We start from the raw sequence: 12,318 nt of genomic DNA, 5'->3' as shown, positions 1-12,318 counted from the left end.
TTGCTGTAACTCATGATCCTGGAAAATCTAACCAGGAAAAGATAACCAAGAGTAGAGGCAGTTTTTGTTAAACTGCTTCAATTCTGATAGATTCTCTACCAGTTTTTCCTCTGTTCCATAAGGAACAGGAGTCTTTAAACATGAGGAAGTACTCTGTAAAGCCAGGATGATTAAAAACTACACAATAAATAAGGAAACAACAGAAAATCCCACTGCTGTACAGAGATGAGTGAGCAAATGAAATTGGAGGAAATCAAAACTAGAGAACACTTGAAATGTTACCTCTCTTTTTACTTAGTTATGGGTAGAATCTTACCCTGTGTCAAGTATGCTACAGACATTCACAATTGCCAGATTTGGAGCTCTAACCAAGACAAGTCATCACCTCCTGTCTAAAAGCTTTGAGAAGAGCCTTTCCAAGGATCTTAACATTTCATGTTTACTCCAAAAGTAGGTATAGTTACAAATTGGAGGCAAAGAGTAAGGATTAGAGAAGGTATATACAGTGACTCAGTGGAGTTATTTTCCTGAGGTACTTGACATTTAGGTATAAAATTATTTAAAATGTTACTCAGTCCTTGGTGGTTTTTTGGTTTTTTTTTTTCAAATTTCAATATTATCCTGCCCATATTAGCATACCAGGAGCAATGCTTTTTTGCCCTGTTTTTGTGCTTCTTTTTCTTGCTCATGATTCAAGCTTATACTTCTTTTTTCTCCCCTCCTATTTGAGGAATATTGAAGGGTTAACTCCCCCAAAACACTCTAAACTTCAGGGAGCTTTTGAAAGATGTAAAGTTTTTTCTTTTTTGGAACAAAGTAGTAAATATGTTTATTTTCACAGATATTGGAACTTGTGCAATAACAGCCATTCCTTTTGGGAAATCAAAAGTTCTTTTTACTTTGGAAGAGTTGGATGAATTCACTTTCGTGGATGAAACAGATCAACAAGCTGTTCCAGATGTAGCTCGAATTGGTCCTAGTCAAGAGAAGTGGGGTTGGATAATGTTTGAGTGTGGAATTGAAAATTTAACTATAAAAGGTAAAACTTTTAAAGGCTTTGTATTATCTTGTTTTATGAGATTACTGACAAGTCTGTTGTTAGGTCTTCTGGTTTAGCAATTATTTGATTAGAAGTTGTTGAATCTAGGTGATAGTGAATAGTGCATGTCTGAGGTAAATAAATTTAATAGGTTATACAATAAAGGCATTTTTAATTGTAAGTACCACTAATAATAGTGTCTGAAATAATTTCATATCAATTGGTTTCATCAGTTTCTGAACCTAAGGTTTTAATGGTTGCTTTCACTGATCACTGAAATCCTCACCTTATCCACAGGAGGTGCATTATAGAGCCAGAGTTTTGCTGAGGGGGAGGAAACTAGCTACACAAAGTAAAAATACCCCACAGTATGTTTGTGTTTTTTATCATCCAAGATTTTTTTTCAGAGAATAATATTTTAAAAATCTTCATGTTCTCTTCATCTACTTGTGGTAAACCATCAGAAGCTTAAAATTGTAGTGATAGGTTGTTGAATAAAATGGCAATGCATCTTGTTTAACCAAAATCATGTATTTGTCTGCTTAAGTACAGATCTTTTCTATGGGGCATAGCTTGCAGCTATTTATGTGCTGCCAACCTTTACAGTCTGGGTACTTTTACAGGAGGAAGACAGTCTGGGGCAGTGCTGTATAACACATTTGGAGTCATGGGTAAATCAAGGGACACAGAGAGAGGTGGACTGCTTGCATCAAACAACTCTTCAGATTCCCCCACTGGTAGTGGCTACAACACTGATGTGTCTGAAGATAACCTCCCTTGTGACAGAATAAGTCCCTCTTCAGATATTAATGGAAATTCAGTTTCAGATGAGCAGGTATGTTCAAATTGCGTAGAAATTATTGGTCACTCATCCCGTTTGCTTAGACAAGCTCCCAGCTTTTTGCAGGGTCCCTTGGGAGGATTAGTGGACAGCATTCATTTATTTTTCTTTGCTTAAGTTCCTGTGAAACATTTTTTATGAGCATATACAGTGTATTAATGCCTTTAAGGGTAATAATTTTGGAAGACCATTTCCCTTCTAACTCCATAATTCCATGTTTTTGAAGGATGAAGGTGTTGAATCAGATGATCTGAAAAAAGATATCCCCTTGATGCCTCCTCCCCCTGACTCCTGCAGCATGAAGTTGACAATCAAAGAAATTTGGTTTAGTTTTGCAGCTCCTACCAACGTGCGCTCCCCAGCCCATATATATTCAAGGTATAATTTTACCTGATATAGAAGAGAGAAAATGGCAGTTCTGTTTTGCTAAATTGCATTTCTGTTTGGTTGGATCTGAATGGAATTTCAATGGTTTTTGAAGCTTCTTTGGAAATCATAATTTTGAATATATATATATATATATATCACAGTAAGCTTGGTTCAGTTTTATACTGTTGTAATTTCTATGGAAATGCTGCTAGAAAATTCTTAGTTAGATGTGATTAAAAGAATGAGAAAGGAAGAGTAAAAAACCCAAATGAAACAAAAAGCCCTCACTGACAACTTCTGTTGAGATGTATGAGGGAGAAAGGCAGGCTAAGGTGTTTGTTTTGAGTAGGTGAGATGCTAGTGAAGAGAACAGCTCAGTGCTTTTGGTATTCAGCCTGGTATCATCCATGATCTGACTGCCATTGCACTATCAAGTTCAATATGTGTCTTTCTAAGATAGTTTTTCACATTGTATATGTAGAATAAGCCAAATATTTCAGTCTGACTGTATAGAGCCATAAGTTAGAGAATGCTCTGCTGGTACTCTGCCCTCAGGCCTTTAGCTGAAGTCCTTCATGACATGTGACACTGCGTGGGATTCAGTCAGTGAGGAGAATTTCAAACTCTATTATTCCAGTAGGGAATACAAATAGGGAAAGGAAGGAATAGCAGTAGCAAAAGTGGGAAGAACCATGGGTGTATGAGTTAGTAAAGCAAAAATTGCCTCAGGTACTTTTTGCCTATTTTCTGGGCAGTAAGTCTGTGTTTATTACTTTGCATCCATGTCCTACCTATTTGACTGTGGTTCATAACAGCATCAGAAAATCCTGCTCACTGCTGCTGCTGCCTGTAAACATTCCTAGCTCTTTATTTGTGTCCACAGGCAGCTGAATCTCCTGAGCACTGCAACACCTGCAGTTGGTGCTTGGCTTGTTCCCATTGATCAAGTGAAGTCATCATTAAATAAACTGGAAACTGAAGGAACCCTGCGAATCTGTGCTGTTATGGGGTGCATTATGACAGAAGCTCTGGAGGTAAATGACCTTTATCAAATCAGTGAGCATATCAAAACAGGACAGTGTGATAGGTAATATATAGTTTTAGGAATTCTAGATGTTTTCAATGGCAAACTTGGGGCATCTCTTGTGAGCCTTTGGAATTGGTCACAAGAATTCACAAAAAGTTGTGCTTATTGTACACAGTCTGAATGTCAGAGCTGTTACTGGTGAGGAAGTCTCATGCTTCTTACACAAGTGCATCTCCAGGTAAAATAAGAGTTAAGAAATATGGCAGTAGTGCCTGGTATATTTTATAAAGTATTTTTGTTTGCTGTTGATTTGATTGGCACCATCTAGTGGGAAGATTTTGATGTGATACCCATGCTGAGATGGGATGCTGGTTTTCTACTCTGCTCAAAAATTATCCTTTGCAGCAGTCTCTTCTTCCTACCCTCTTTCTAGCATAAAACCAAATTAGAAGTAGTATCTATTTTGTCTTTAACTAGGAATAAACTATTATTTGAAAATTGCAGCTGGCTTTGCATATATGTATATTAGTCCAGATGTAATTTTATAAGGCCTGCAATTTGAATCAAGGCTTTTCTTTTATTGCTTCATATAAATAAATATTCATCCAGAATGATTTTTCACATTCAGCATTTAAAATAAGGTGGGTACCCATGAGGCAAATCTTTGTTGCAGAATTTCAGAATGGGGTTACAAGTTTGTCTCATAGATGAAATCTTATCTTTGATGCTCTGTTTGCAAGTATGTTCATATGTTGAAAATGTTTTTATTTTAATCCAGAATAAAAGTGTGCACTTCCCTCTGAGAAGCAAGTACAACAGGCTTACCAAAGTGGCTCGTTTCTTGCAAGAAAATCCCTCTTGTTTACTCTGTAATATATTGCACCATTACCTTCATCAAGCAAATTACTCCATTATTGAGGATGCCACTATGGTGAGTTACCCAGGAAAACTGGGAAATATCTCAGTCCTTTAGTTTCAAATATGCCAATTCTGATGTCTTCAATTTGGCAACAGTTTGAGGAAAGTTAACAAACAAGAAAATATAACCCAAACTTATATGCATCTTGTAAGTGATAAGTAGATACTGTTTCTCTCATTTAATTTTCTGTGACATCTGCTGTTTTTGTTATGACCTGTATATATGCATAGTTTTTATCAAACTATTTTATTAGTAAATACATGGAATCATAAACTAAAAAGGCTTGCCTTCAAAACTGTATATGGCTTTTTTTGTCAGATTTCATTCCCTCTCTATCATATTTCAGTGGCCTTTTTATAAGATTTCATTTTTCATGGTTTTCAAATTGAATAGGTCTCAATTATTGAGGCAAGTACATGAACTGGTTAGTTTATTCCAAATTATTTCCTTGGAACTAGTTTTCATGTCTTCTGGAAACACTGGGATAATGTAGACAGCTTAAGGAAGGAACTAGAATTGTGTAAACTTTAGGGTTTAAGAATCGAATATGATTCTTGATGGCTTTAGAATGTAAATGTCTAGATAATAGTGGGAAACAGTTATTTGAACAAACATCAGGCATAAGGGAGGAGTGTTTATTCCTGATTTTTCATAATCTCATTCCACAGCTGTCAGATTTAAACACTTGGGTTTTCAGCATATTTAGCTGAGAGCCAGTGATCAGGAATAGCACAGTTTGTGGCACAAATAGCACAGTTTGATTTGTGGTCAAAATACCAAGCTTTTGTTTTCTTTAGGACAATTCAGTGATGTAATCAAAACAATCCCTATATTTGGCCTCAAATTTATATTCCTAAAATAACTGCTTATGAACAATGGAAAAAACCATCTTTTTAATTTCAGTTCTGTTTGTACAGAGTTGCTATGAATCTTAGCCCATAGTTCAGAGCCTGATAATTACTCAAGTACTTTTAGCTTCATATTTAACAAACCTGCTTCCCATTGTTTATTTTTGGTCCCTTTGGCTAGATCCTCAGGTCATGTAGATAAATGTATTTACTGTGTTCAATGAAGCTGTAATTTTTATCTCTCAGCCCCTTGGCTTCTTGCTTGATGTCTTGTGGTGCCAGCATGTTTGTCATAAGCCTCTTAAGCAGAGAGATTTAAGAGAGCTTTGACTTTTTCTCCTCTCCAGTTTACTTCAAAATGCTGTGATATGAATATTTAATATTTTATGGTTGGTTGTTTTTTTATTTAAAGAGTGATGGCCTTCCTGCCTTAGTGACCTTAAAGAAAGGTCTGGTTGCCTTAGCAAGGCAGTGGATGAAGTTCATTGTGGTCACCCCAGCCTTTAAAGGAGTCAGCTTGCACAGACCAACCCAGCCAATGAAACTGCAGCCAAATGCCTGCCACGAGCATGAGGATGGCCTTGGACTGGACAATGGAGGGGGCCTTCAGAGTGACACCAGTGCTGATGGAGCAGAGTTTGAATTTGATGCAGGTATTTTTGTGTTATCATCTCCATAAAAATTCATAGGGAGAAGCAGACATTTGTATCTTCTTTAGTGTTAGTGCTTGACACATCACAGTCTCCTTTTTTAGAATTATCAAGCTTTTTTTTTTTCACCTTTCTTCTGAAGCTGCTACTAACAATAATAATTATAGTACTACAGTAATTAGTGCCTTTTCAGGGAAAAGCAAAGCAGGAGACCTCTCTTTCTTCACGTATTTTTCTTGTTTTTTTTCCTGCACAAAATAAGTCAACTTAACTATTTGCTGCCTTTTGATTAAAACCCAGACAGCAGTTAGCAGCTTTAAGAGAGCAAAGATGTTTGTGTAAGAAACTTGGATGTAATCATACAGTATAATGGAAGCTTTTGCCCCCTTCTCTCAAATACCTGTTTTGATTAAGCAGAAACACTTGGATTATTAATCAAGACCCAGCAGACCCCTGTCTGGGGTGTTCTTATTTGTCTATAAATCAGACAGCACTGTGTAGGTGTGTCACCACTTCGAAGTTCATGACTGCTTGTAGATAAATGTGCCTGATAATAGATGATCTTGTTTCTCCAAATATATCTAAATGAGGAAAACTGTTTGCTTGGGTGCAGCTACTGTGAGTGAGCACACGATGCTCCTGGAAGGAACAGCCAACCGCCCTCCCCCTGCCAGCGCCTCCGGGCCTGTCACTGGTGCTGAGATCATGAGGAAGTTGTCCAAGACTCACACTCACAGTGATTCTGTGCTGAAAATCAAGGTGAGTGCACAGGGCTGGGCACCAGGGCAAAGGGGGTTGTAGCTGGCCTGTTCAGGAGCAGTTTTGGAGCTGCAGAGGAATAAATGTGTTCAAAAAGTAACTACAGCACATGGAAGCCCTGCTGCTCTCCTTACACAAGGGATGCTCCTGCAGTTGATTTATGTTCTACATCTGTTCTTTCTTGTTCTTCTTGCCAATTAACTTTGTGTGCATCATTTAAGGATGTGGCCTAACCTTTACAGCCTTTGATCATTTATTTATGGCAGCAGAAACAATGATTTAACTATCATGATACAAAATCGAAGACTGGCAAAGCTCTCCAGTAAAATTATTGTGTTCCAACCTTTTCTTCAGACCAAATATTGATCTGTTTTTTGAAATACTTTGTTCCACAATATTTCATTCATCTCTTTGTTCTCTGCTCACAGGGCATCCATCCATATCATTCCTTGAGCTACACCAGTGGAGATACAGCTACGGATTCACCAGTGCACGTTGGCCGCTCTGGAATGGGAGTCAGGGAAAGCCCAAGGAAAGAAAGTCTGCTCAGCTATCTTACTGGGAGCTTTCCTAGCCTGCACAATCTTTTGGAAGGGACTCCTCAGAGAAGTTCAACTGCAGTTAAAAGTAGTTCTTTAACAAGAACAGGTATGATGTAGCATAATTTTCTTTTTGAGTCTTTTTGAATGAATAAGGAAATAACCATTTTGTATTTGTTTTTTCTTGATTTTGTGAGTAGCTCAAAAAGAGAGCTGAAACTAATATTTCAGTAACTTAGTTTGCATATGATAAATTGCAGACATGTTCTAATGGTCTTTTCAACAAATATTTTAGAAACTTGAAACATTAAAGAGTTTATGCTCTGTACTATTTTTCAGAGTGTATTATTACCAGTTTTTCTTTATATGTAAATTGCATATTGTATATGATACTGTATTTTCTCTAAAACCTCTCTCCTTTGCTGAAAGGGACGGAAATATTGTTCAGAAAAAAAGGTATTTTGGTTTCTTAATGACTCCCTTCCTCTAATTAATGGTAGAGATGGGCAAATGCAAAGCCACGTGTAGTGCAACATCCATTAGCCATGTATAATTTCTGTGGTAGCACCCATAGTGCTGTTTGACACATAATTTAGTGGAATAAACCTGAGAACTAGACTTGTTTTTATAGTTTATAGGTGTTGTCAGTGAAATGGTGCTGTGTTCCTTGCTTTTGCTGACTTGGATGCAAGAAATGCTGAAGTTTCTGCTTTATCTGCACAGGAAATACCATGGCCACAGACATGCTGTCTGAGCATCCTTTGCTGTCTGAGCCCTCCTCTGTGAGTTTCTATAACTGGATGTCCAATGCTGTGGGCAACAGGGGAAGTGTTGTACAGGAAAGTCCAGCCACCAAGTCTGGGCACAACAGCCTTCCAACAGGTATTGCTAATTTGCAGCTGAGTTCCAGATGGTTCTGGGTTGGCTGTGCCTGTGTTTGCCACATTCTGACTGAAAGTAATTGGGAGAGAGATTTGTGTTCAACAGAACTTAATTGGCTCAAAGTATTACTTGTGAGACTTTACAGCAACCTGGAAAATGACAAGATGGGATTTAAGTAAAACTACTGTTTTCTTTTGCCTCACCCTGCCTCTAAAAATTTAACATTTTCTTACATTTGGAACTGTCAGTGTAGCTGCTAAAACCAAAAATTAAGCCATAAAATTGTCTTCTGTTGCTGAGTCCTTTGGTTTTGTTGGCTATTTTTGATTTATTTTGCTTGTGCTTATTTTGTGATTTGTGCATTGGTAGGCTTGCTCTTTCTCAGTTCAATTCTGAGACTAAACAAGCATATATTTTGAGAGGAATTTAGGAATGGGTGGTTAACTGGTGTAAGGGAATAAAGAAAAAAACATCTTTCTGGAAGTCTTAGGTGTATTAAAGAACCAAATGTGTAACAATTTATTGCAACTCATTTTTTTGTCTTGCTGGCCTGTTATCATTCAGACTTTTCAATGTGTATCTTAATTGTTTTTCAGTAACACTATACTTGAATCTTTTTTCTGTTAACACTTTTCCAATGGTGCTATATTAATCTTTGGCAATAAGAAGGTTTTTTTTAGTTTGTTTTTAATATTGAAGCAATACTCTGATCCTAGAAACATCATTGTGCTGTACATATTGCTGAACTATTGTGGCTTCTTTGTAAACTGGGATGTGTTTCTCTGCAGAAGAACTGTTTCCAAATTTGAATTGGGCAATGTACCTGTTCCAGCAATATCAGGCTGTTTCTTTATCCTGGATGCCACCTTTGTGAGGTTACAGACCTCACTGTGGCTTGTTTATCTGTGTAAATAATCTTGTTGAATTAATCAAGTCAGTGGTGGTAAGATTTGCTGTGGTGTTAGTGTTCCATGGGTATTTATTTTCCAGGTGTGGCACCCAATCTTCCTACTATCCCCTCTGCTTCAGACTTCAACACAGTTCTGTCCAGTGACCAGAACACCCTGGATGGCACCCACTCACAGCACAGCACCAGCCAGGATGACATTGCAGGAGTGGAGGAGGGCAACCAGGGCTTTCCTGCTGTCCAGCTGGCAGATGCACAGGTAACTGGGGTTGCACTTCACCAGATGAAGAGCAAGAGTGTGGAAATAATCAAGGCCTTTGTAACCGAATGTGTGGGTTTTGTTTTGTAGGTTGTTTTCAAGCCTCTGCTGAGTTACACAGGAATTCAGTCTCAGGATGCCATGCCCTTGTGCTACAGGATGTACTTTGGAGAGTACCTCTCTTTCTCAGGAACTCTGGACTGCCTCAGAGCAGATATTGTTGATTCAGACACAGCAAAGGAAAGGAAAAGCAAGCGAGCCCGAAGGTATGATGAGATTTAAAAATATATGTATTGACTAAAGAATAGAAATTAAGCTTTTGATGTGGTGACAGTTTTCAAAAGCACTTTCATATGGTGAGGAGAAGACCTTTATTCTTTCAGTCTTTCATTTTGTCTTCCTGTTAAAATATGTTTTTTTAATCTTCCTATGGAGTGGTTTGGGAATTGTAACTGTTTGAATCCCAGCTGTGTTTGAAAAATGGAGACTGGGGAAGGGGGAGAGGTGGTGGGAGTAATAATGGGGGTGAATTTGAGTGTGGCTCTGAAATGGTGTTTGATAATTAATCCTGTAAATACTAATGATGTGGCTCTTTTGTGAAAATGCTAAATCTTCCTCCAGACCAATTTTGGGCAAAGCTTTAGGATATAATGGAATGATTGCATGCCAAGCTAGGTTTCATGGAACTGGATGATTTCTATGTTAGTAGCACACAGTATGAAACCATAAAAGTTCATTTTATTGTATTCAGAACTGTGGTAGAAGGGTGATATCCTAAGGGAAATAAAAGGCTGGGTTCAGTAAATTAGATGTCAGCGGTGTAAAAACCATATTTGACTCTCACTCTCATAAAAAGCAACACAGTAGTAACTTGTACCTTTCCTTTCCTTAGGCAAGGAGCTGTCAATCTTCCTCCTCTGGAATTCAAGCCAGCTTTGATGTTGGAGACTTTCAGCATCAGCGCCGTGGTGATGGAGAAATCCATGTGCACCCCCCACAATTCCACCAACGCCCTTTCCTTCCACGACTTGAACAAGCGCTACTACAACACCTTCCACTGCAACTTCACCATTTCCTGCCAGTCCATCAGCCAGCACGTGGACATGGCCCTGGTGAGGCTCATCCACCAGTTCAGCACCATGATTGATGACATCAAGGCCACGCAGACAGACATCAAGCTGAGCAGGTACACGGCCGGCTCGGCCTCCCCGACCCCCACCTTCAAAACCCGCAAGCACCGGGACTTCCGCTCCTCGGATTTCAGCCGCAGCTCCCGGGGCAGCCTCAACGGGGGCACCAGGGTGAACAACACCAAGAACAAGAGAGCAAACAATGACAACAACAAGAAGGAGTCCAGGAACAAGAATTCCCTGGGGAGGTCGGAGCGAAGGACCTCCAAAGTGTCCAGGAAAGGCTCCAAAGATGTGGTTGACCACGTGACGATCCATATGGATGACTCCGACTCCATTACTGTGTCGGAGCAGAGCGAGCCCTCTGCAGAGTGCTGGCAAAATATGTATAAGCTACTGAACTTCTATTCACTCATTTCTGATCCAACTGGCATCCTAGAAAAGTCTTCTGAAACTTTTGGGCCAACAGGTAAAGTGGTTCATGAGCCCAAATAACTGAGTGTGTGTGCTTTTTTTTAAACAGGGCATTCCAAAGCTTGGTTGGGAGGTGGCTTTTGAGAGTTGCCCACCCCATCTAACTTGGATCAGAAGGGCAAGTGGTGAGGATGGAGGGGGGCTTTTGATTAGATCACCAAGATGATGTACAAAAGAAAAGCTTCACTTTTCTCACTAATTTTGTAATATGGATTGAGCTTGTTCCTCCTGAGGTGCTGTTTTGTGTTCAAGGGGCTACTGGAAATGCTGTTTATTATCATTCTGGGAAAATATACCAGCATGTACATAAGCCCTTTAAAGGGAAACTTCTGCCTTGAGAATGACTGACAGTAGGAAGAAAAACAACTGTGAACCTTGTTGTCAGAGCAGGAAAGGTGAAATACTGATTTTTCATGAAATCCTACAAAAGTTATAGATGTTTGGGCCATAATTTCACCTAGAATCTTGAGATCTGGTGTAATTATTGCTATTTCCAATGTATTTCAGCACATCAGAGTAAATCTGAGAGCTGACCTAGTATCATTCTTTTTGTTGCTGAATTTAAATTGCTGTAAATATGTAGAGGATGGTATAGTTGCTCTGTAGCTATATAGTTTGGATTTTTTTTAACTAAGGAATGAAATCTAAGCAAGTCTCAAATGAGAACTTTAGTTAAACAGAGGCACTCTCTTTCATGCATGGAATATCATATCCACAATTAGAATATCTGCACAAGATATACATGTTCTTATATTATTTTTAGCCTCTTGAGCATTGAAAAGGAAAACTTGGTCATCCAAAAGAGCATTATAAGAACTTTTGCCTGTGCCATGATCAAAAAACCAGATCAATTGGAAAGTGTCAGGGCATTTTTCTGGTATAACAATAAAATCTGATCATTACAAATATTTATATAAGGTACATAAGAGCATATCTATGGATAATAATGAAACCACATAATTAATTATTGTCATCACTGTGTCTTGGATTTGGTTCAGTTGCATTGATATTGGTGTGGAGCGAGAGAAGCGTAGATAGTTCTCCTGAAGAGTTTCCTTGGCACAAAACATATGGGATCCTTGGTTTGAAATGCAGATATAAATGGGATATGCCAAGGATTTATTGCAGGTAGAGCCTTAAATAACTGCTGGTGTTGCAGGAGGTGTTCGAAGCCCCACTGAGGCTGGCTGCAGGGTGGTGTTTGAGAACGAGCAGGAGAACGGGCGCAAGCGCAGCCTGGTGACCTCGGAGCCGCAGCACGTCACCCTCATCGTCTTTGGGATAGGGATGGTGAACAGAACACACCTGGAGGCTGACATTGGTGGCCTCACCATGGAGTCTGAGCTGAAGAGAATCCACGGCAGCTTCACCCTCAAAGAGAAAATGAAAGGTGGGATGAGCTAAAAGCCTTCTCTGTAATTAAATTTGCTGGCCACTTTACATGTTCGTGTGTGTGTAATATAATGATACTCAACAAGTTCTTTTAAAAGCTGTTTACTAGGATGCTAAAAGATTTTAAAAGGATGAAAGATTTTCAGAAAGTGCCATGGAAGAACTTCTCTTAGAAGACAGTCACTCATTTTAAAAAGCTTTCTTCTTGGCATAATTTATAGTTGACGTCACTTAATGCAACTGCTAAAACTGTAATTTTTCAGTTATTTTCCTGCTGCAATAT

At 38.8% G+C, this 12,318-nt stretch overlaps 1 protein-coding gene across 12 annotated transcripts in view; it reads left to right on the top strand.

The window, feature by feature from the left end:
* The window catches only part of BLTP1 (bridge-like lipid transfer protein family member 1), an 84,468-nt gene that overhangs the window by 43,123 nt on the left and 29,027 nt on the right, over positions 1-12,318 (top strand). For 11 of the 12 annotated variants that reach the window (XM_079306239.1, XM_079306236.1, XM_079306244.1 and 8 more), the window contains exons 35-47: positions 842-1,039; positions 1,663-1,874; positions 2,107-2,258; positions 3,133-3,283; positions 4,055-4,207; positions 5,456-5,696; positions 6,307-6,452; positions 6,881-7,100; positions 7,715-7,873; positions 8,864-9,039; positions 9,130-9,305; positions 9,932-10,638; positions 11,806-12,033. In XM_079306239.1, coding sequence (XP_079162365.1) covers positions 842-1,039; positions 1,663-1,874; positions 2,107-2,258; positions 3,133-3,283; positions 4,055-4,207; positions 5,456-5,696; positions 6,307-6,452; positions 6,881-7,100; positions 7,715-7,873; positions 8,864-9,039; positions 9,130-9,305; positions 9,932-10,638; positions 11,806-12,033 — 2,919 coding nt within the window. The remainder of the gene's footprint in view (positions 1-841; positions 1,040-1,662; positions 1,875-2,106; positions 2,259-3,132; positions 3,284-4,054; positions 4,208-5,455; positions 5,697-6,306; positions 6,453-6,880; positions 7,101-7,714; positions 7,874-8,863; positions 9,040-9,129; positions 9,306-9,931; positions 10,639-11,805; positions 12,034-12,318) is intronic. The other variant, XM_079306238.1, reaches the window with a different exon arrangement.

Source organism: Erithacus rubecula (assembly GCF_903797595.1).
Source record: "Erithacus rubecula genome assembly, chromosome: 5".
NCBI lineage: Eukaryota > Metazoa > Chordata > Aves > Passeriformes > Muscicapidae > Erithacus > Erithacus rubecula.
The sequence above is the reverse complement of the archived record's forward strand: the minus strand, read 5'-3'. Positions and strand labels throughout refer to the sequence as shown.